Source organism: Phalacrocorax aristotelis, chromosome 4, assembly GCF_949628215.1.
Source record: "Phalacrocorax aristotelis chromosome 4, bGulAri2.1, whole genome shotgun sequence".
Lineage (NCBI taxonomy): Eukaryota > Metazoa > Chordata > Aves > Suliformes > Phalacrocoracidae > Phalacrocorax > Phalacrocorax aristotelis.
In genome coordinates this window covers 22,586,939-22,611,708 of record NC_134279.1, presented here as the reverse complement: position 1 = coordinate 22,611,708, position 24,770 = coordinate 22,586,939, and the positions used below count along the sequence as shown (strand labels likewise).

At 43.0% G+C, this 24,770-nt stretch overlaps 1 protein-coding gene across 8 annotated transcripts in view; it reads right to left on the bottom strand.

The window, feature by feature from the left end:
• Window positions 1–24,770, bottom strand: part of ADGRL3 (adhesion G protein-coupled receptor L3) — a 520,031-nt gene that overhangs the window by 87,716 nt on the left and 407,545 nt on the right. For 7 of the 8 annotated variants that reach the window (XM_075090573.1, XM_075090572.1, XM_075090568.1 and 4 more), the window contains 4 exons: window positions 23,976–24,281; window positions 21,720–21,823; window positions 12,811–12,996; window positions 8,945–8,983 (listed from right to left, as the gene is read on the bottom strand). In XM_075090573.1, the coding sequence (XP_074946674.1) occupies window positions 8,945–8,983; window positions 12,811–12,996; window positions 21,720–21,823; window positions 23,976–24,281 (635 nt within the window). The remainder of the gene's footprint in view (window positions 1–8,944; window positions 8,984–12,810; window positions 12,997–21,719; window positions 21,824–23,975; window positions 24,282–24,770) is intronic. The other variant, XM_075090569.1, reaches the window with a different exon arrangement.

The following is a 24,770-nucleotide window of genomic DNA, read 5'->3' as shown; positions in this document are numbered from 1 at the left end:
TCAAATGACATCAAGGGGAGGCTTTCACAAGGCATAGCTTGCTTGTTTGTAGCCTAAGATCAAACAAGGGAAGAAGGGCACGGCAGAAGGGAGCCAAGAAAAAGAGTTTCCATCTGCCTGTCTATGCCGAGATATGTAGGTGTAGCTGTATGCTGCCTGTAATGTCAGGGTACATATACGTGCAAAGCCAAACTCCCTAAATACAAGCCCATAAAGAGCAATCATCCTGGATCAGAGAATATTAGACTCAGTGGACCTTTCATATCTCCAGCAGTGGCTACAACTGGACATCGAGAGAAGAGCAACAAGATGCCAAATAGAAGACAAAGCCCATTATGGTGATCCCTTTCATTATGTGGTTATATAGCACCACAGAGTGTACATTCAATGTAAATAAATGTTAATAAATTGCAGAGGGAGATTTTTTCCCCAAATAAGGGCATATGCTCATGGTTTCTTGATCTTCTCCTGAGGTTACCAAACAGAAAAAAATGTAAACCTTATTTCTCAGACACTTACAAATTGGTATTAAAAAATGTCTTGTCAAAAGCAACTAATTAGGAGTCTTACAGTAATTATACATTACTAAAAGGCCAGTCGTACATATCCCATTGACTTCATTTGTGACAGCTACTTCGTTCCGTAAAACTGAATTTTGCTTGTTCATCTATTTTTATCTTCTCCCCCCCTAGAAATATCTGGTGAGAATATCTGGTTATGTGACACACAGCTTAAACCTAGAAGGGGAGTATATATATCCAGCGGTACCACCATACCAACATCCAAGGCACTGGTTTTGACAAACAGACTCTGTAATATAAAATCTGTCTTTAATTGGGAGTTAACACTGGAAATCACTAAGAGATGTTAGACGTACTCAACTCATTACCAAATTTGGGACCAGACTGCATTGTGCTATGGTGCTTAAACACAGCAACCCTAACCTTAGAAAACCAGCAGCTCTCCTAGAGTTAGGACCTCTCTAAACCTTTATTGTTCTTTTTGGCCTCTCGCCGAGCAGCTGATGGAAGAACAAAAACCCCAAACAAACTTATGACTAGAGAAAATACTGCTTCATGGCAAGTGACTACCAGCAGGCCCTACAGGGAATATTGGCTGAAATCTTCAGCTGAGTAATTTTCAAATATGCAGTTTGCCCTTCTTTACAAAGGAGCACCTCCTTAAGAGAACACTGAACACAATGTATACATTATTTTGCATGGAACCCACATCAAGGTCTTACCTCCTATAGCAGCTTTGGAAGAATGAGGACAGTGGCACAGGGTATTATAACACCACTTTTGCAATAACATCTCTAATTAAAATATGTGCATTTTATAACTTCTAAAGCCCTGTCTCATACTGCTAACACTTGTCTTCCTTGATCTTACAGGAATATTTCATGCAATGCACTTTCAAAAATTGGGACAGAAGGAGCTACACCAGCTTTGCATCAGTAGACTAAAATCACAGCTGGTGCATGAAACAAGCAGTGCTTGTACAGCATCCCCTGTACCAAAGGTGTTTGCTTGCACAGCCTTATTGAAAAAGGTTTTCTCACCATTTCTGAGAACAGCAGTGCTAAGACTGTAAGGGTGCAATCACACAGACACACCCTCAGGCCATGCTTACAGCCTGGTCTCCAGGTACTGCTCCAAAACAAGTGCATCATCATCTTTATTTGAAGCATGCAAAAACATTAGTAGCCCACCTTTTAATAGCAGTTTGAGGTTTTATGGCAAATCAGCAGAGAAAAAAAAGCACAAAAACCCTTTCAGGTCCACAGTGCACAGTGAAAATGAAAAACCCATCAGGAAGCAGATGCACTGAAATGTGGGTCAATGGTCACAACGTCATGTTTCTTTCTTTTTCCCTTTTTCCTACTGGAAGGTGGTGGTACTTTAAAAATCTCAACTGCTTCTTTGCTCAAGAACAGCTGGTTTTGCTCTGTATTCATATGAAACACCCAGTGCTAAAACAAAACGTTTTCTTAAGCTATCAATATTTGCAAGCCTCCAAACTAATTGAGTTAAAGGTACAATCAATGCCATTGATGGCAAGTTCTGCTGGAAGTTGTGTGATTCTTGCCTCTGGCCAGAAAAAGCACCAGTACAAGAGAAACTCCTATTAACACTGAAAGAACCTGATGGAGCCACAATGGGCCCTTTGGAGAAGAGGACCAGCATGAAAGCATAGACCTGAGCAGGCGCGGAGCCGCTTCTGTCAAGGTTACTCCGTTGAAAGGGACTAGCTCAGGAAATGACCTCTCTTTTTAGAGAGGCAAATGAACAGCGCCCCGATCCCACTACACAGGGGTCACTAGTCAAACTGAACGGTCATCCACTCTGTGGGACTTCAGGTCATCTCTTCAGCTTCCTAAGCAAAGAAAATGTCATTTTGGCTAAATGATGGTGTTAAATCTTCTTAGCTGAAAAGTGTCTTCAAATATGTCTGACAAGTACCTTCATCCCTGGATGGTTTTTTGCCTTGTCATTTATTCTTTTAATTCCAAATTAAAATTTATCTCTGGCTAAAGCATAAATAAGCACACTGCAGACAATTTCTTACTAGGAAGCCCAGCCACTGTCTAAGGCTTTTTACAAAGCAATAAGGTCATCACAAAACAATTATAACATTCAATGAAATGGACAAACACATATTTAGATTGAAAGTAGCTGAACTGCAATGAATGCTTAAAAATAAATAAATCATTAGACTATCTACGGCTAATCTCCGCTTCTGCCTTCAAAACTAAGCCAGAAACACTAGTTTACATCTAGTACCAGAGTGGTGATTGGCAACTGATGGTATCAGTTTTGGTGACCTAAGCCAAGACCTAGTACTCGCAGCAAAGGCAAGAGGAGATCTTCCCCTGACATTGCAGAGGAATTTCTAAAATTGTTCCACAGATCGAGAGCAAACGCTCTCAAGAAGGAGCATGCAACCTTCTCTCTTCAACTCTACAGCAAATGTTTATGCTGTGTCTATAGAAACTGTACTAACTCAGAAATGGCCTGAAGTGCCCTTCCCTGGAGACATTCAAACCCCACCTGGATGCGTTCCTGTGCCCCCTGCTCTGGGTACCCCTGCTTAAGCAGGGGGTTGGGTAAGACGGTCTCCAGAGGCCCCTTCCAACCCCTGCCATTCTGTGATTCTGTGAATTTCAGCAGCACTGAGAACTTACTGCAGTGAGAAGAAAGGCACTGACCTTCCTTAAAATGAGGCCATCTACAAAATGCTTAACTATGGCACTAATGGTCTTGCACTAGGCATGCAAGGTTTGCAATCCTGGCCTTGAACTACCAATAATCTCCTAATGGAAGCACACAAAAAATTAGGAGATCTGAGAAATAGAAGAAGGTTACAAATTACAGGTTATGGTTTTGCTTTGCTTAGTATATGAAGAAGAATATTTTAAGGTCAGAAGGCACCTGTAGGACTGAAATAAAAGAAATTGATTGGGATGAAGGAAATAACATATGATCTACTTCATCTAATGAGATCTTCCCTGCAGAATAAGCCGAGAACTGCATTTATGAATCACCTGTATTTGCTTCCCTACTGTTTGGGATTTGAGACTATACAAGCAACTGCTAGAGTAATTACACTGGGGAAGTGAACAAAGCTGTAGCAAGAAAGGAAAATGGCTTGCAAACAAGAAATGCCTCTTGGACAGAATATCCATAGCCTTCAAGGGAACTCCTAGGGAGTATGTCAGACTCATTCTTTCCTCCAACGGTCCAAATCAAAGGGACATAATCACTGACCTCTACAGCAATTTATATTAAGATTTTTTACCAGTGCCACCAGATTTCAGGGCTGAGTCAGCCTAAAGTAGAGAATGAGCACATAGCGATGCAGGAGATGCTAGATTTTTTCCTCAGTTTTGCTATGCTGCTTGTGGGCACATAATCATAGGTGTAGCTCAGTTGTACATAGAGGAATATGTGGTCACCTTCCTTTTTAAAATTTATGCAAAGAATTTCGCAGTCCAGTGACAAACCCAAAGCTGCTGCTTTGATCCTCCTCTCCCCTAACAACGGGCTCACCGCGGCAGAAACATGCAGGGTGGGGATTTCTAGTTTCACTCTTGCTGACACAAATCAAGTGCAGGTTTCTCAAGCTGTGAAGTATATTAAGTTCACAGAGTTTTAACAAAGGGCTACCAAACTGCAGAACCCCGCTGTGAGTCACACTTCTTTCAGATGTCCTTTTAATTATATTAAATGAAAGTTTGGGGCACTTTGATGCTGATGGGCAAACATCTCGATCTCTTGAAAGAGCTGCTAAAATTACTCCCTGTAGCTATAGTTAATATATGACATTGTATGCACACTGCTAGCCAATTTATTCCAGCCACTTTAACAATGATACCTCGCCTGACACACCGCGCAGAATAGCATCAGGAGTCAAGCAATGCGCAAATCATTAAAGGACTCTGAAAGTTGTTTGACATGCACTGCAGAGCGCTTTGTCATACAGCCAATTAAGTGACCAAACAAGGAACTTGAAAATCCTCATTAATTTACCCCTTTCTGTATAAATGGGGGTTAGAGTCTTTCTTGTCACAGGCACAACAAGAACACAAGGTAACGCAGCATAATTCAATTTACGCTCCCTCTCAGAGCTACAAGTTTCTTTCGTTTAGTCTTCACGGAAGTTGGGACCAGCCATGCAAGCAAGAGAGAAGTGGGACAAACAGAATTAATCCACTTTAAATAGTACTGGCTAAGTCCCAGATGCACCTTTTATCTGCTGAGAGCTACTAGGTTAGCTAAGAAAAAAAAAGTCTCTTCTACTCAACTTTAAACTTAATGCCTTGAATCCTCTGAGGAAAGCCTTTCATTTTTTTGCTTAGTACAGCAATTCAAACAGCCCATGTTACAAACATAAAGCATTCAGAAAACTTCCAGGAAAATCAGGAGGACAACTCTGACTGCAACCGGCCACCACTGTCTGATACGTGGAACTCGCCAGCAGCTCAGCACCACGTTCATCAGCAGTTCCAATGACACGTGCACACAGAAGCTCTTGTGATCTTCACGGAGCAGGTGGCACCTCCCTAATCTTTGCCATTTGCTGTACAGACAAGCCCAGAATTACAAAACAGGGCAAGTTGATTTACAGGAGAGCCTGCAGGATAGCAGGGACCAGAGCAGCAAACACCACCAGACCAGGAAAACGTTGCAAAAGCAATGCTCTGCTGCTTCCTTCCACCCTTCCCACAAAGCTGCCACTCAGGCTATCGTATTCATCAGCCTCCAGCTTTGAAGCCAATGAGACTGGCTTTAAAAAATAAAAAGAACAAAAAGAATGGAACACTGTGAAGTTTCTGTGTTCCGGGATCTGCATCTCAAACACAGCACGCAGTTTCACATGGGAAGAGGCTGTTGGCTGTCACTACAGGGAAAGGCATCGGCCTCACGATGCCCCAGAGCTCCAGCCCATAAATCCAAGTGAAGCAAGGAGGTGAGCTCAGATTTTGCAGTCAGGTGCACACATGTGGTAAAAAGACTTTACATGCCCAGGCATGGTCTGAGCCTTTATTAAAGCTTGTGTTTCCATCTACTAAATCTTAAAGCAAACTTCTCTAATTTTTTTCCCTATGTTTAAGTTTTCCGTGTTAATATGGCCTCACTTACTGCACTAACTGAGCACTCAGCCTTTTTAAAATTTTTTTCTTTACTACCCCACTTCCATTCCCAGAGGCCAGGGGAATTGTACCCATGGCATTTTAAGTTGGGAAGCTGAGAAACAGTGAGAACATGCCACTTGCTGAAGGGCATGATAAAAAACTGTAACACCAAACCCAGTTTCACAACCCACAAGACAAACGTTTTGAGTTTTCTACAATTCCAGTGCTTCAGTTTAAGGAGAAAAGCCTTTGGAAACTGAACAAGTATCAATTCTGAAAAAAACTATGGAAAATTCATATTGGCTTACGTCATGCATCAGTCACCAAATGAAGCTATGCTCATCAAATGCGTCACCCATTGTGACTCATTCTCCCACACAATGACTTTTCCATCCCTTTCCCAAAATAGAGAACACTGCACTGCAGAAAGATGGCCGTGAGAGATGTAGAACTCTGCTTTCCAAAAAGCCATGGCTCAGGTCCAAGCTCTCCTTAGCACCTTTCCAAGGCTAGCCACTTCATCCATCTTGGGTATCCACCTTGGTCAGCTCAGCCTAAGTTGACTCTCAGTATCATGAGTTAAAGCCCATGTCTCAGTTTCTTAAATATCACCATGATTGAAAAAAAAATCCCAGCAATTGCCAGATCAATATATTAATATGCATTTATCACATCACCTGTCGTGTTGGTTCTTCTTGGGTTTTTGAGACAAAAATGATCATTTAACAGCAGCATTTGTAACCTCTAACTCCAGTAAATAAAATCCCTGAGCTTTTAACTCAACAAATATTGTGACACAGCACAAATTAAATCAATATGTTTTAAATTACCCAGACAGATGAGATGATAATCTGATGCAGCATTCCCAGTCTCACATTTGAATAACTCTCAAAATTTCCAGATGTGTTTTACATATTTATTTATATTCATTTATTTGGGCTCAAGAGGACTTTACACCCAAATCGCTACAGGGGAGATGTCATGTTTACTTAGATTTGTCAGCCCAAAGAAGACAGACTGATTTTAGCAATTATGATCTCAGGTCACTCTCCTTCTCCCCAAAATCCACATTTTACCAATTGCACTTTTGACATTTAAAATTGCTGAACATCTCTCACATAAACTTTGTACCGTACTTTCCTTTGTCTAGGGAGCACAGAACTGAAGGTACACTTCCAGCCCTGTGAGCCAAATTCAGCCATGGATGCCTTTCACAATAATGGGATCGGCACAAGGGGATCATGTCACCAAGGTTGAAAACTCTATTTCTCTGCTGTCAGTGGCATATTTCCCAGTGACTTCCCATCTCCCACTGAATTCACAAAGTCCAGGATTTCAATGTTTAAGATTTGTTGAAAAATGTCTGCTAAATTGACTTAGCCAGCCCAGACATTTCGCTGCCTGGTAAAGGATAAGTGGCCTGTAACAGGAATATCTGCAGTCACTTTTAATTGCTATTACAGACAAACTCTCCCTCACAAGATTTTTGATGACTTTAGCTACATGATTTTCCAAATGGAAACATACTGCATGAAAATATGTCCAGATACATTACTTTACCTCTTTACAAAACAAAGCAGAGCTGGAGAGGTTCAGTTAGGTCATCTAATTTATTCTTCCAGCCCTCCATTACAGGACTGTCCTCTTCAACATATTTACCAGCTTTGTCCATAGTTATACTAAACAGCTCAGGCAATGAGCTTTCATTGGTTTTTCTCTACTAAAGAGGTAGGCGCATGATTAATGTTTAAACACACAAGTAGCCTTCCCAAGTGAAAGGGAAGAAGTCCTTGAAATTAAGGGTAAAATGAAGTTTGTGCAGAATATTCGGGCTTTATTCTACCCATGCCAGACTTTCTATAGAGTATATTAAACTCGCTATTCACTGCTGTTTGAAAGAAGACACAAAGACCAGGAGCATGCATCAACTCTGTAGAGTACGCCCATGTAGCTTGTGGAAAGGACAACTATAGGCTAGGTAGCACCCAAGGTCCCCGACAGAATTGTGTGGTCTATGGTCAAACAAGCTCCACTACGTTTCCAGCAGACAAGATAGCTAGCTTGGGAGCGAGCGTTGCACTGTAAACTTTCTTAACTTCCTTCAAAAGCTAGTTACTTTCTCTGGGAACTTAAGAGAATTCACTCCAGACAAGAGACACGTAACTCCATAACTCATCTTTATCCATTAATGTATATAGAAGGGAAAAGGTGACTTTCTCTCATGACCATATCTAAAGGGAAGACAGACAGCCTACCAGCACAGAGGGGTACTGTTTTATTTTTAATGTTCTAGAAATCTAAAGCATCTAATCCCACACGCTAAATGAAATTTGTGCTCACAAAATAAAGTCAATACCAACTGTAGGAAGTTGAATTTTGCAGGAAAATTCAGGTATAGGCAGCCCCCTCCTGAAACATGGGGTTAATTTTTACAGCTCTGCATGTCATACATACACATATAAATAATGATCAACCACCCATAAATACAACATCAATGTTCATAAGCACAAGAGAGAAATTAGAAGGTAGAACATTCACATTTCTTAAAGCAGCATTAACTCACCCATAGTATACAGGTTTATATAAAAGTAGTTGGAGCAAATGCTATAAGGCAAGGTGACAGGATAAATAACATAGCCTGAGGCCTCATTCTTGAAAAGCCTACTAGCAGGTCTTTCCAAAACACTAGGGCTTGACTGTGTTCGTGTAAAACACAATGTAATCCTACAAAATTCGGGCCACAGCTGGGTAAACTTTGTAGGACTTTATATTCCTAATCCTATATTTAGTTTGCAGCACCCTCCTTCTTCCTACCTCCCTCTGCAAGGATACTCTGCCTTTCATTATGATCCTACCTCCTCCCTCATGCCGATTGTTACCGTTTCAAATTGTTCCTAAATTTGCAAGCGTAAGAGGGGAAGAAAGAAAACTAAGGAAATGCAGGCGGCAATTACATGAGTGACATGCGGCAAGTGAAACCCAGCTGGTTTGGAGACACCTTTGTGAGCAGGAGTTTTGCATTCTTGCATTCATCCATACTGTCCTGCTTCTTCTGGATGAGTCTTCTCAGACCTCTCCTGTGGTTTTTCCCACTTTCTGGTTCAGAGGTTTTGCCCCAAACTTTTGTCAAGTCTGAGAGCAACTGGGCAGGTGGGGGGAGGTAAAGAATGAGATTATTATCCTGTAACCTTAACCTTAGAACTTGCTGCCACAAAGATGGCAATAATCCGATTATTCACAGAGACAAGACCCACTTCACAGTCATTCAGTCAAACAACTGGACAAGTGTATTAAAAACACAAGAAATACCTGGACATAGGCCCTGCAAGAGCGCTCCCTTTTCTGAAGCTGAGTCCATAAAGACAGCAGATTAAAGACGGAATAGAAAAAACAAGTTAGTGACAGAATAAGGGAAAAAAAATTGAAGAAAACGCCCATGAAAAAAACCTAATTTCTCTCTTAAACAGCTCCTGAAAACCAACCAAACAAAAGGAAGCATGCAAGTTAGGAAGCAGTGGAAGGCTGGAAGGACTGGCTCCAGAAATACAGGTTAGTCCTTTTTCCATGAAGTAAAGCACAGACCGGCAACTTTGCAAGAGCAGCTGTTAGATGGTAGAAGACACTGAAGTCAAGTAGAGATGCTCAAGAGATGATGTTTTGCTTACAGCTTGGAGATCGCACATGATATTTCTGCACCAAACAAGGCTGGAAAGAATGGGGCTGACGGTTGTTTACATAAGAGGGGTGTGGGATCTGCAGTCAAACAGCGCTGATGGCACAGTGAGGTATAAACCAAGCTTTGGATAAGCAGAACCAGTTCCAGGGAGCAAGATGCATGCGGGACTGCATCCTGATACAGGATGGACCTGTACAGACCCATCCTGATACACCTGCTCAGGTCTCTGGCTCGAGGTAAAACCTACAGTGCTCCAGCTTCACCTATGTCAGCTTGCTTAAAGCCAGCTCAGGCACATGTCGAGTGTGATAACACATTGCACTAAAGGAGAGAGCATTGCCCAGGTGTCCTGATAGAGTAAAGGGCCACTGAAGAGGATATAACAATGAAATGGGAATCAGATGTAATATTTCCAGCTGAGGCCATTCTCCCCCCTTTGGATTAAACTGCTTCTCCAGGAGTGCATTTTCGAGTCCTCTCACACCGAGTTGTACTTTCCTTTGTAATTCCTAGGCCTAAATGCTTTATAGGCTGAATAGCATTTCCACTAAGAATCCCACCTTTCCTGTAGGAGCCACGTTTAGGACTGTACCTTGATATGTACTTGCAAGCCTCTTGCCACCTGATAACGGTACCCTGTGTGTCACGAAATTCAAACAGGCACTTATCTATCTCCCCAGGACTTTGCAGGCAGTCTGCAGCAGTGAGCTAGAATTGGTGAGCTCTGCATCGGTGCAACCAAACCTCGCAAAATCAGGCTGCTGAGAGCCACTGGCTTGGCTGGGTTTGTTCTTGCTGAAGTGCCAGGGTTGAGAATTGCACATCAACAGAGATCTGGGGTAACCTGTGCTCTCAACTCAGCAGTGCAATCCCATTAGTACAGCTGAGAGCCAAATTTGTCCCCAAGAGTTTTGAGGCTCTGAAATGAACAAAATAAACCTAGGTATCATGCAATGACTAATTTCAATTTCTAAGTCATCAATTTGTAACAGTAGAAATCTTCCTCTGGGTAAACTTGGTCAGTATGAAGACTTTACAGAAACAAATGGAGATCAAAGAAAGCCTTGCTGAAAATCACAGAGCTATCCACTCGGGGGTCTTGCCACACTGCAATAGAACAATTATTACCTTAATTAAGCCTGATTCAGTGGAAAGCATAAAGCTTTTAGTGACAGGAAAGTGGCTTCTGGAAGATGATGGCTTTTAAAAATTCTGATTATGCCAGTATATTTCAATCCATTGTACATCAGCTTGTTAAAAAAAACCCAAAAAAACCCAAAAACCAACCCACAGAAAGAACCCAGTACAAAACAGCCCAGGTGATTACTTTCAGATGCCCAGCACATTTCCTTTAATGATTAAAAGAATATTCAATGGCTAGCGCTTACATTATTTCTTTTTTCTGACTAAACAGCACTAAGCAAAACTCTTTGCAAATTGCTTTTTTCCTTTTTTTTTTGCAAATACTCTTGATCAGTGAAGGGGAAAATGGAGCAGTAACTCTGCTGCCTTTTGTTTGCCCAATACTACTTCCAAGTTGAATTCATGCATTCTTAAATGAACACAGAGCAGTTGCTCTTCTAAAGAATTAAGTGGGGAATGAGAGCAAGTAAATTACCGAGCCTGTCATTTGGATCACTGACTCGCAACGCTGTTTTGCAGGACTCCACGTGGTCCAGAATTTTAATGTGGAGTGCAATTGATTTGTATGAGCTGCTTGTGCAAAGCTGATGGTGGTGGGGGTGGGGAACCTGCAAGGAGGACCCCAGGAGTGACAGCTGAGCCGAGGATCTCTGCCTCGCCCAGTCTTACCCTCCCCTCGGTAACTCATACCTGCCCTTGCGATACAACCCCATTTCATGTAATTGAAACAAATATCAGAAGGTGGGATATAAAAAGATGAAAAATATGTGCTTGCAAAGCTGAAATGTCAAAATGTTTTGTGCAGCTAGGGCATATTCAGAAAAGCAAGCAGACTACAACCATGAAACCCGTTAGTAGGTGACATTAATCACTGGTTTTACCTGATATTGTCAGACATCATCATCATTTCAAACAAAGGATCATGGTATGATTATAACAAATAATGTTATGCTGATGTAACAGTTAATACAATTATTACCTACACTGTTATAAAATAGCTGGAAGCACTAATTAAAAGCATCAGTATAACCCAATTCACAGCACATGCAAAGCACATGAGATGCAGGACATCAATTCCCATGCAGCTGTAATCTTAAACAATCCAGAAGCCCTTTGCATTTAAAACAGCATTAGGTCTAAAACTTACAAGAAAAGACAATGTTACTTCTCTGAAAAGTATTTCTCTTCAGAAGACACACAAAAAATTTCAGGCCTAGCTGGGATCTTTTATTCCCCATATAACCTTGGGACCAAGTTCTGTTCTCACTTACATGGGTGCCAGGAATGACAGAGGCAGCTACACAGCTGAGAATAAAATTCTGTGTCTTATTTTAACTGGGTGGCCAATACAACCACGTGCGCATAGCCACAGGGTTCAGCTGCTCTTTGTGCTGATGACCAGGCCCGCACAATTCACTGTCTGAATCCTATATAAGTCCTATCCCATGTGTTTACATGAGATTCAGCAATGAAGAGGGTCTTGGACCAAGGAAACCCTCAACTTTAATTGTATTCTTATGGACTCCATAGCCCCTATTTCCTCCCATGGCTGGCAACTTCTAGAACCTTTAGTATGTATCAAATCCACTTAGTTCTGGAAATGACAAAAGGACTAACAATGCTTCTCAAACAGGGGGCACAGATACCACACCATCATCATGCAGTAAGATGCTTCTGGGCTAAGTCACAGGTCATCACTAAAAAGGCCCTCTAATACTAAAGTATCCTGAAGACCTTAAGTGTAAATATGGTGGTATCTTATGTGCCTTTGGTAAATGCATCTCCAGTGTAAATAAATGTTTCTGTCTGCTTTTATTTGTTTATATTGATGCATAAAAGTGTTAACTTGACCTTCACACCGGCGTCTTGTAATGTTACAAGATGAAAAATTCAAAGTCCAGGCTCTCTCTGTCTCTTGGTGCTTTAAAGGTTCAGATTTTCTGGATCATATTACATAGCATTTCACAGACAGATTCAACACTGGAAATGCCGGACAAAATTCTGGTCTCATTCACACTGGCACATGTCCAAAATAATTGCCGTGGCATCACTTGAGTTATTCTCATACTGAGCCATGAGAGCTGAGACTACAATGAAGTACCTGGAGTTAATATATCTACACATCTAAGGGTATACATTTCCCAGCACCAATAGTACACTTGGCATTTACAACTGTTTCGTTTCTCAGCAGAATAAAATACACTGTAAACGAAAAACTGCCAGGTACTCTTGTCTACTACAAAAGAATCACTGCCCTAAAATGGCAGTCATTCAGAAAGACATTTATAATAGCTCTCCAGGGAGAGCCAAACCCTTCTTCAGCCTCCTACCCATTCCCGAGCCCCTTTGTTTTTACCTTATTTAAGCTGCGTGCAGCACTGTCCTTCCCGCCTGGAGTCAGGTTTCGGAGCTGCACGTCAAGCAAGTTCACCAGCTGGACCATGGCGGACACAGAGTATGTGATGTCACCAGCGTACAAGTGGTTTTTTGTGTGCTCCGCAAGCTCCCGCGCAATGTTGGCAGCCATCTCCCCCGACTTCATCTGCAATTGAGAAAACAGAGGAAAAGGTCGCCCCTAGCCGTTAGTATGATGTTACTCCAGTCCTTTCCAGCCCCACAGTGTTAAGCAAGTCAACTGCTTACAAGAAGATGAAGAAGAGGAGAGAAGAAGAGGAGGAGAAAAGAAGAGGAGAATCAGTTCCCAAGAAGAAAAACTATGGCAAGGGTCTTCATGGTTTGGTCATGTAGAGTGTTTGAATATGGTTTAAATGCAAGAGGTTTTTCCAGCTATGGTGTGCTGGTTTTGGCTGGGATAGAGTTAATTTTCTTCACTGTAGCTGGTATGTTGCCGATTGCACGTTGATGTTTTAGTTGTGTTAAGTAGCGGCTAAGTGTCCCTAAGTAGCGCCTATACTAGTCAGGACCCTTCCAGCTTTCTATGTACTGTCAGGTGCACAAGAAGCTGGGAAGGGAGGGGGCACAGCCAAGTCAACTGACCCAAACTGACCAAAGGGATATTCCATATCATAGGATGCCATGACCAGCATATTAAGTGGGGGAGTTGGCCGATGGTGAGTGACTGTGGCTCAGGGACTGGCAACGTCAGTCAGCGGGTGGTGAGCACTTGCAGCACTTGTTTGTTTTGGTTGTTTACTCCCCCTCCCCACCCTTTTCACCTCTCTCGTTATTCTTCTTTTCATTACATTATTATTGTTGTTGCTATTATTAATTTTTTTTATTTTAATTATTAAACTGCCTTTATCTCAACCCATGAGTTTTCTCACTTTTACCCTTCTGATTCTCTTCCGGCAGCGAGTGGCTGCGTGGGGCTGAGTTACCACTGGGGCCAAACCACAACATACGGTCACCATGCTGGCTTCAACACAATAATTTCTGATCTTCTGATAGGGTGCTTCTGGAACTGAGGGGCAGCTGCTTCTTTGCACGGCAGCAGAGGCAACCAAAGATGGCATTGCTTTCCATGGGATGCCCATGCTAGGGAGGTCTTTGGTTAGCTTGTCCCATTGCCTTATCTATGCTACTTGAAAAAAGAAGCAAACCATGTAAATAGCCTCTCATGTCAAGAAAGAGCAGTTTCTGATGCCAGAAGATTATTTGATAACAAAGATATTATTTCTGTTACAAGCCTTGTGCAAAACTGTTCCGTGTAAAAAGAACAAAAATAGATACATAACCCAGATGAACAAGAGAAAAAAGTTCACAGTTCCCATCATGTAGATTTAATAACCATGTGCTAATTTACCACTTAGCATTTGCATACAGGAGACGTGCTCCTTACCACAGTAGCCACTACCTCTGTGATGAGGCTAGTGATTCTCAGCAAATAAAAGCATACTAACTCAGGAGCAAAAGGCTTAAGGCTTCAAGCAGAGGCCCACTGGAAGGGAAAAACAAGTAGGCTGTTAGGCTGAATCTTCTATTAAAAGACTTTTATTGTCTAGTTGAGTTATAAAACTCACAAATCACCTGCAGCAAAATTCACTGTGTAATTATCTGGAAAACTCTCTTTCCTCCTGTGGCTTTTCCCCCATTCTTGCTCTGCTTTGCTTTCCCTGTCTGGTGCCCCTTTCCTCTTCCGTGCCACAGGGACTGAGGACAGGGCAGCTGGTCCCATTTCCTTTCTACGAGCAGCCCACTACAAAAACACTATTGCAGGTTGCTGGTCTTTTTTGGTTATATACCACTCTGTGATCCAGAATGGAATATCTATGGGGAACATGCCAGGGATAAGGAGAAATTACACAGGATGACTTTTAAATGAAGCTCCCACTTCTCTATTGGGCTCAATGACCAACTCTGCTGGGTTCTTCATATGAAATTTCCAATTGTCTTAGCTTCCAACAGTCAGAAATCAGATATTTCTCTTGTTCCCTCAATTTCTGGTGCTTATTATAAAAATGAGGTTCTAGGGAAAGATTGCAGGCTGAGCTTCTACCTCTCTGTAAATCAATTAGCTGAGTTATAAATGAATAACTTACTTCCATCAATTTGACAGCAACAGCCCATTTGATTTAATGAAATCTAACTGAAGATGTTCATATGCTCATCTTCAGAGAATTAAAGCATATGATGATATAGATAAGATAAATAAAGCAGATAATGTGGTGTTCTTCCCATTAGAGCAATGATAACATATATTCAGAAATTGAATGATTTCGTCCTTGTTATACACAAGGCTAATGCCATAGAAACCAGATCCTATTCTTACAGCTGCCAGCTCTTCTAAGCAGCTGAAGAAAGCCACGCATCAGCACAGAGGTTGAAATTTGACCTCTTCTGTTGACACTCACAACTTTAAAGAATGACTGCATCAAATCCCTTTATATAATAAAATCAGTTTCAACATTTTCCTGCAGTTCATTGCTGGAGCTTAGCATGTATCATGACACATGGTGTTTCCGAAGCCCTGCAGAAAACTGCAGGAATGTAAGAGTTTTTTACAGATACATTAGAAAAAAAACCTGCTACCCAATATTTGATGCGTACATTTTCTTTTGGATGACACACCTATGCAAGCTAGCATACTTGGAGGAAATTGCTCAGCTGCTACAAAGGCAAACCCAAGAGTTTTCTTTCCCCATAATACGCCTCTTGTTGCATTCAAATACAGGCTGCTGTTACATAGAATCACAGAATCACTGAAGTTGGAAAAGACCTCTAGGATCATCAAGTCCAACTGTCAACCCAACACTGCCATGTCTCCTAAACCATGCCCTGAAGTGCCTCATCTACACGTCTTTTAAATACCTCCAGGGATGGCGACTCCACCACCTCTCTGGGCAGCCTGTTTTAATGCCTGACCACTCTTTCAGTAAAGACATTTTTCCTAATATTCAACCTAAACCTCCCCTGGTGCAGCTTGAGGCCGTTTCCTCTCATTCTATCGCTAGTGACCTGGGAGAAGAGACCAACACCCACCTTGCTACAACCCCCTTCCAGGTCTGCAGAAGCAGGGCAGGCTAGCCACTAACAAACCCTTTTCCTTTTATCTTGGACTAATCCTAAAAACTGTAAATCTGAGGAATTCTACGGTGACCAAATAAACACCCTAAAATAGGCAACAATGGAAGAAATGCTGGAGAAAAGGCATATTAAAGCTCAAAATCTGTGAACTCACGGGACATAGAAGTATTTACCCAAACTCATTTCACACACCCAGGTTTCCGAAAAACACAGAGGTGTGTCCCTTGGGACAATCTGTGCCTGGCTGACAGGTGATGAAGCTACCTTCTAGCACTGGTGCTCATTTCCAAACCTGTTCATTGCCACCCAGGAAAGGCAGCTACTAGTCACTGCAACAGTGCTGAGACACTCTTTTCATCCTGTCTGTGTGCATAATGCAAAGAGGTATCCACAATGATGGCCATATGACACGTTAATGCTAATTTCCCCAATCCTTTTGAGCATTTTCCACTGAAATTGAAGTGTCTCTTACAGAGTCCTGTCAAACCCAACTTCTGTTATCAGTCCCAAATGCTGACTGAATACTCCAGGCATAAGATATATGTCTGGTCTCTTATAACTCTCTACAACTACCTGGAAGGGGGTTGTAGCGAGGTGGGGGTCAGTCTCGTCTCCCTAGTAACAAGCGATAGGACGAGACGAGATGGCCTCACGCTGCGGCAGGGGAAGTTTAGGTTGGATATTAGGGAAAAGGTTTTTCACTGAAAGGGTTGTCAGGCATTGGAACAGGCTGCCCAGGGAGGTGGTGGAGTCTCCATCCCTGGAAGTATTTAAAAGAAGGATAGACATGGTGCTTGAGGATATGGCTTAGTGGTGGACTTGGCAGTCATAGGTTAGCGGTTGGACTCGATGATCTTAAGGGTCTTTTCCAACCTTAACGATTCTATGATTCTATGATTCTATGACTGAAACCCTTTTTTGGTTAATTCTAGGTAATGCTCAGCAAAGCTCACTGCTGCCCAAGAGAACGTATTACTAACTTCCCATCTATAAAGCACCTCTCCACATCTTCCTTTTCACTATTGCTGCATGGAAGACAAGCTCTTAATGAGGTATTTCTTCCAAAACATGTAATACTTTTTAAGTCAAACACTGACATAGTCACATAGGAGCACAGGAACAATCCTTGCAGGTTCTTCAAGGGTCAGGCTATCACTGAGAGGCAAGCAAGAAGTAGGGAAAAAATGTGCAAGTAACTGAGCTTTCTACTGGGAGGCTCAAGAAGAATAAAGGGAATAAAAATAATACATATCTCTCTGATTTGAGACTAATTTCTTTTAAATTTTCTCTCTTGATTATGAAAAAATTAAATCAAAAAACCAAAAGGATTCTGGGATAAAAGAAAACATTCTGTTCAAACCAAATTGAGTTTCCAGTTGTTTTGGGTGAGGTTTTTTTTTTTCTTTGGTCTTTTACAAATTGATTAAATCTAGACTTGGAATGCTAATTTGAAGGAGAGGAAAAATGTTTCCTGCCAAAAATGCCAACACACAAAACATAGTTTTCCAGCTCTGTCAAAAAAATTGCTCCCCTCTTCCATTTGTGCATACTGGCAGGACTCAGGCCAGATTTACAAATAAGCATTGGCATACTGGAAATCACACTGTGCAACACTTCGCTAATATTTTCCAAGTTTGTGCCACTATGTCGTGTCTTCTTATGACTGAAAAGACTGTGAAGTAATAGTTATTGTAAAAAGCATATATTCCTGCCTGTTTCATATGTGCCAAGGAACAGAAGCAGGGAGTTTTGTCTGGAAAGACTAACAACGACCCTCCTGCAGCATCGCTCGCTATTTCAGCCCTACTTTTCGCAGAGGGAACTGACTGCAGAAGAGGACAGTAGAATCAAAATGAGAGTAGTTGCAGAAAATAAGTATTTAGGGAAGAAAATTCATAAGAAACAAGAAAGATGCGGGGAAGGGAGCAAATGTGCCAAAACACCGGTGGTCATAAAAATATTTTTGTGCAGCCTGAAGCTGACTGATATTAAAAAGAAAAAGATGGTATGAAAGACTGAACCATGATTTTTAAAAACAGTGACATACAGATGGATCGGTCAGCTGGAAAGGCCACGGAGTTGATGCTATTTTCTAAAGGGACAAACATCTGACAGCCTTCATCGGGCACCATCAGCTGCCTGCAGTCATGTAAGCAAGGCTGAAAAAGGGACTGTGGGCTAACTTTTGACACTGCATGGCCATTTTCTTTCCCTGACAGAGGTTTCATTACGCATATGTGCATTCATAGAAAAGAGCGAGAGCATATCTACCAACCTTTTTTTTCTTTTTTTTTAGAGGCAAACATCCCATTCACCTTTGTTTTTTTTCTTCTTTTATCAGATGATACCTAAGGACATAACTAACTAGTTACAAACACTGGTTAACCAACAGACAGACAGCTGGATTGGGTCGCTGCTCTCCATACAGTACAGCAGAGCTGGAGAACACTGAAACAGTGGTTTTGAAACTACTGTATTCAAACAATTCAAACCGTGTTTAATGTCCCTTTAATAATCCACCAGCCGTAGCACCTGCTCCATCAATACACAACGGTGCTCTGCAAACAGACTGTCAAAAGCTACCTGGATGGAGGATTTCATCGTGGTGTCATCAGGACTGCAACTTCACCCTCGGGCCGGGACACGACGATGTGGTGACATCCTCCACAAAAGCCCACTCCCTCTGCCAGACACACACAAGCAGATCTACAAGACCTGATGAAGGTACTTCGAACCCTGAGGTTTATCTGCTTTTTGTGACTGTGTCATCTAGGCTGTACACGAGGACAGTATGAACATGGGTGGCATGTTCTTTAGATTTATAGTTTGAGGCTTTTCATGCATTCATGAAGGACACAATGCTTTCTATTCTGTTACAAAAAAGTCCTCCTCTCTTTCAGAGGCTTGAAGCTGCGCATAATGATGCCTCTCCTCCCAGGAAGCACCCACAACTGAAAGCTCTGGTGAGGAAAATATATTTTCAGGCAAGTCACACACTGTGCCAAGGACGGTACTGATGAAAGCAAGAGGTAAAACAAACAGGCTGAGACTGAATGTATGACCTCATGATCAGGACAATGCAATGTATCCAAAGCCGACCTTTTTGCTTCCTTTTACTGCTTGACTCTAGAAATAACCCAGGTAACAGTGCATAATTCAATCGCACTGGCAAGTTTATTCTCCTGCTACGTTACGAGGGCATGGTAGGCACCAACAATAAAGTTAAAGTAAATGTCAGGAGGCCAATGAATTGCTGAAGCAGACATTTGTTCTGATCTTCCATCAAGTACAATAACTCTAATGGAAGCTAATAGAGGGTTGTAAAACCTCATACCATGATGCAAGCAGGCAAACACCCAATGTATAGTCTGAGCACAGCAGGAGAAAGAAAAGAAGCAAGTAATAATCCTTACTTCACTACAGAGACACAGAGAGCACGGCATTTCCCTACCATCCTTCCTCGCTTGACTGAAATCCCTCCAGGGGACCCATCACCCTTCTTCCTGAGCAGCTTGGACCCAGCAGGTGACAGAAGAGGCAAAGCAGAATAGGGACAAAGACACGCTGAGCAGGTATGAACCCTGGCTGCCAAAGAAACGTTTCTACCCATTTTCTAAGCTGTGCTGCAGCTGTGGATGCTATGGGATGGGTGACCAAGAAGGACCCAAGTGCTGGGGACACAGAAGAGCTGAGCTGCTGGGTGCGACCACCCCATGTCCTCATGGCATTGCTGGTTTACTGTTTCATCTAGCTGCCTCCACAGCAGCGAGAAGAGGAGCTGGCTTGGCTTAGAGCGGGAAGGCTCCTTTTTCAGCATTAGAGAGGTGCTGGGGCAAATCTGCAAGCTTCAGGCAGGGAAGTGTCCCATCTACAGCAGGGGTGAAAGGAAACAGTGCCTGATTTATGGATAAATCAGTCTTCATCTGTAAGTGCAGTGATGATTTCCAAGCCTCTTGCTTGGGCAGGGAAACCAAGTAGCTATTGGTTATTTCATGACTTACAACTGTGTTTTCTGTAAAGATCCTAATGAATGTAAACCCCAGCACAAGCCCCTGGGCAACCCTGGCAGGGTTTTCCCCTATTTCCCCTAGAATTCACTGCTGGAAAGTCTTGATGTTTTGTAGCAGCTCTCCATAGAGGCTGGGCCACATATCCCAAGATCCCAGTGGATTCCCACTCAGGCATCAAAAGTTTAGATCCAGAGTAATTTGGCAGATTCCCCTAGCCTTTCCACCACTTGGTGAAATGTTCCCAAAGCTGAACATAACTAAATTCCCCCATAAGAATAATAACAATAAAAAAAATATCCAGTCCCAATTATAACCTGCTGGGCATTTCTGAAAACCTGGCTCTTCAATTTTAGCCTGCTTTGAGAGTGCATTACAAATTAAATAAGGCTCATTTGTTACACAAATGATAGCTGGGGTGTCAAATAATATAAGCCTAACCTTGATGGAGATTTCATCAGTGCAGGCTATTACTTCCCCCTGCTAATGGCTAACGGCCTAGCCATCTTCACTGAGCAGCAAGAGGTCTCCCAGCTGCCTGGGTTATGGCTAAAGTAAGTAATATTAACCCCTCCAGGATAAGTATGTGGGTCATAAAACAAGATCTGCGCAGCTGCTCATGCCAGCAAAGGCAGTCTTTATTAATCAGCTAGCTGAGCGTATGGCAGGAGAGCTGCCCACCCTCCCGCACGGGACAGAATGACCGCGGGCTGTGCCATGTCACAGCAGCCCCACATTAACTGACATCTTCCCTCGTCTTTGGGAAGGGACGTGTATAAAGACAGATAAAGTAAGATAGGGATGATTAGGGGAGTATGTGCTAGCGATCCACAGGTTACTGAGCCTCAGTTAAGATGGGGGACAGGGAGGAGAAAGCCAAAGACTTGTCACCCCATCCTGTTCACCAGAAAGCCAGTGCTCCCTGGGAGTGCAGGGCTGCTACCATGCAGCAGCACAGCTAGCCCGCAGTGCCGGGACTTGCTCGCTCTGGCGAAAGGAGCGAATAAATCCCCACAAATTGCTATAATAAGGATTCAGCCCACAGACTCTGTGGCGTAAACACACATCTGGTCCCTGTTTGTAATGAAATCAGCTGAAAGCACCACTGTGCATTAATAACAAAAACGTTCAACATATTGCTACCAAATAAGCTCTGCTTGTCTTGAACTTCTATTGTCACATGTTAATGCACTTTTAACACTGATAAATGATGAAGTGCTACAAAACATTCATCAAGGGACTTAAGAGTCAGAAGATAAGCATTACTGCGGCACTGTTTTCTATTCTGTCAGTTCTTTCACAATTTGGGCAGAAGTAAAAAACAGAAAGTCAGAAGTGCAATGCAAACATTTCATATTGTGTCTGCCTTTCTTTCATAAAGATTTCTCAACTGCAGGGTTTATCCTGTGCTTGCGTAGCATAAAAAAATCCTTGGGGGATGCATGAAAGGGAAAGTTTCCTTTTGCAATAAGTTGGTATTTTCCATATGTCCACTCAGCTCCTCTCTCTTCCTCATTTTCTTGCCACAAACAAGAACTGTCATTCACTCTAGTTTAATTCCACTCTCCAGTCCCTTTCCTTTGCCTTTCCCTCACCCCCTTTGCCTTAGTTTCCATTATATTTTAACAGTCTTGCTTTCTGCTTGCGATTCCTGGCTACTAAGCTTTATGTGTGACTGTTGGTCACTTTGGGTTCCTTGTTGTGAAAACAACCAGGAAGCTCAGGAAGGTCAGTGTATAGACTCGGTGTGGTCAATACATGAGAAGGGTTTTACCTTCTGAGTGATGTGGTTGATCCAGGGAGAAGAGCAGTTGCTGAGATCAGGTCCTTGCGGCTCCCAGATCCCATCTGGTGCAAGACACCGGAAAGTTGCCACACCTGGAAAAGGAAAGCCACTGTGTTCAGTGTTATTGGTTGAATTCTGTCCCCAGGACCCCATGTCACAGGGTTCATTTCACAATGACAGAGACCTCATGCAAAGCCTGGGAGCTTATTAGTCCTCAGGACCTCAGTAGGGCACTCTGAGTCATCTCAGTGTCCTAGTCTCCCATCATCTTAGTGCTATGGGGCCCTAAAACATAAAAGACCCATGAGGTAGTAAGGGATATTATATCCAATTTGCCAAATGGAGACTATGGAGAGCACTCTACCTTAGGCCAGGCTGGAAAGTTGCCAGGGACTAAGAAATCGAAGCTGGATCTCAAACTCTGCCTCACAGCTGGCACCCCAGGATCAGACCCTGTGCCTTGACTCCCTTGCTGCTTTACGAAGATTATACTGCTCTGAATCACCATTAAGCCATTTGGGTGAAAACACACAAAAGTTTAAATGCTACAAACACCAAGGCATAATGCTGGGCTTTACTGTCCACCCCCAGATGTCGAGAGGGACTTTAGAAGAGAGTTTTGTTTGGCAAGGGCCACCCAGATCCCTGCTGCAAAAGACAGCAAAGCACCTCAGGCCCTTCCTGACAAAGAGAAATGCATCTCAAATGGTGCAGTTAAAGATCTTTAACAAGCAAGAAAGCTGGTACATGTAGATTAAACACTCTGCATCCTATAAAGTGTTCTGCCCTGCAGAGCTGAACTTTTCAGCAGAGGAGTGAATTACAGGCTAGGTCTGACGGTATTACCGATTAAAACCAGTGAGAGTTTGCTCATGCCTTCAAAGGGAGTTGGAAGAGGCCCACTGCTAATATACCACAGCTTTTAACAAGTCGCATGAATCACTGAAATTAGAGATGGGAAAGGCTTATTGCCATCCCTTATCAACAAGTTGGGTTTTTTTTCCCCTTAGCTATTTTCATCCAGTACTTAGCTCTTGTGCTTAGAAAAGGGCTCCCTGCAGCCAGCCTTCATTTTCCTTTTTTATCTTTTCTTTCCTTTTTCACAGCCTCAGTTCAGACTATCCTTCCCCTCTCTGGGAACCACATGATAGTTTTTGCATTAATTTTACCACGTGCTTCTGGGAAAGACAGCAAAAATGTTCTTTACCTATTCTCACCACTGATGTCTCTCCATGCCCCTCATACTTCAACGTATATTTTATCAGTCTGACCCCTTCAAATTCAAGAGAGAGTCAGGATTTGTATACACAGGTGTGAATGGCTCCCCAGGGAAATGGGAATGGAGAATTAACAGAGTCTCCTCTGTAACCCAGATCCCTCCAGCCCTTATTTTCAGGCAATTTCCTCCTCTTTCTGATTCTTCTTGCCAAGCAGGTTCTCAGAGCTGGACACCAAAACTAGCTTGAAAAATAAATACTTTTGGAAAACTGCATTTGTTAAAATACAGCAAACCGAACCATATGCCAAAATCCATTCTTCATTTGACCATGTTTTCATTTGGACCAAAAATTTCCAAAAGCAACCTTTTGGAAGAAAATAATTGGGGGAAAGAGTAGAAGAAAAGGAGAAAAATCCAATAAAAAATAAACCATTTTGAAAGATTTGTCTTAGTTTTCCCACTGCTTTTCCTGCTGATCACACTGGATGCTGGCTGCAGTTTGAAAAAACACTCACACTGGTTGAGGAGTTCAATCTGGGAATACCTGTGCTCCGAAATGCTGGCCCACAGCCTTTGAAATGCAAACAGAGCTTCAAAATGTAAGTTTTGTTGATTTCCCCTGCCCCCCACCCTAAACATGCAAAGCATTGGCCATTAACACATCAGTCAACGAGCCCAGGGGCTATAAATATAGGCAAAACCAGCACATCATACAAAACTTCTGGAGGCAGAGGCTCTTATAGCTCATCAAGCTCAACCCCACAAGGTCATTAGCTTGTACTCTCCTTCAGCCGAAGCTTGGGATGCCAAGATGCCACAACGTGCTCAGCATACTGAGGCTTTGGCCCTGGCCAGCTGCTTGCCATACCTCACCAAGGCAATGTAGACCTGACAGAAGGCAGCAGCATGCTCCACTGATGAAACCACGCGTGCTACAGGGGCCCGTAAGCAACCTGGTTACACACTCACAACGTCCCATGGGCAAACGGACAATGCTCACTGTGTCTTCCTGCCCCTCAACTCACCTATTGAGCCCATGGGACATGGCTGCTTTGCCACCTGGCCCTGCCGAGTCCGAGACCACATAATATCGCGGGCTTCCATGGGGTCACAGCTCTCCGCGCCGGCCGGCGGCAGCTGGGAGGATGCAGCTGGGAGGTGTGTGGTCATTTCATCAGGGACGTCAGCCATGGGCGATGGTGTGCTGGTGCTCCTGTTCCTCCTGCCTGAAGCCGAGGTGGTGGTGGGGCGGCTGGTGCTGCTGGTGGCCACACGTGGCGTGGTGCTGGCGGTGGTGCTCCCCGGGCCCAGAGCCCCTGATGTCGATACTCCTGAAACAAAGGCAGAGCTGATTAAAGAGAGGAAGGAAAAAAAGGATGCAAGGCTCTGTCCAGAGGATGTCGCCTCTGCCAACTGCGGTGGCCTGCGGGGTGCAGTTAGAGCTACAGCTAATGCAAGGCTTGCTGCATAGCCACCTTTCAGAGAGAAGCCGGAGCACAGACAGAAGCACACAGAGGGGTAATGACCGGTGGAGCACAACTGATTTTTCCAAGAGCACTAGCATCTGATGAAAATAAAGCAGTACTTTATGCCCTCACTGTTTCTCTTTCTGGCATTTTAGTGTAAAAATCTTATTTTCCATCTTTCAGGGAACATCTATCACAGAAGTGCTTTTAATTTTTTAGTGTTGCTGAAGACCCAGCTGGTTTGGACCGAAAAACATTTTCCATGGTGTAATAAACCACCACTCCCATCCCCAACGTCCCCTCCCAGATTCACCCCCAAAACAGCAGTGCACAGAGGGCTGAACACAAGGCTTC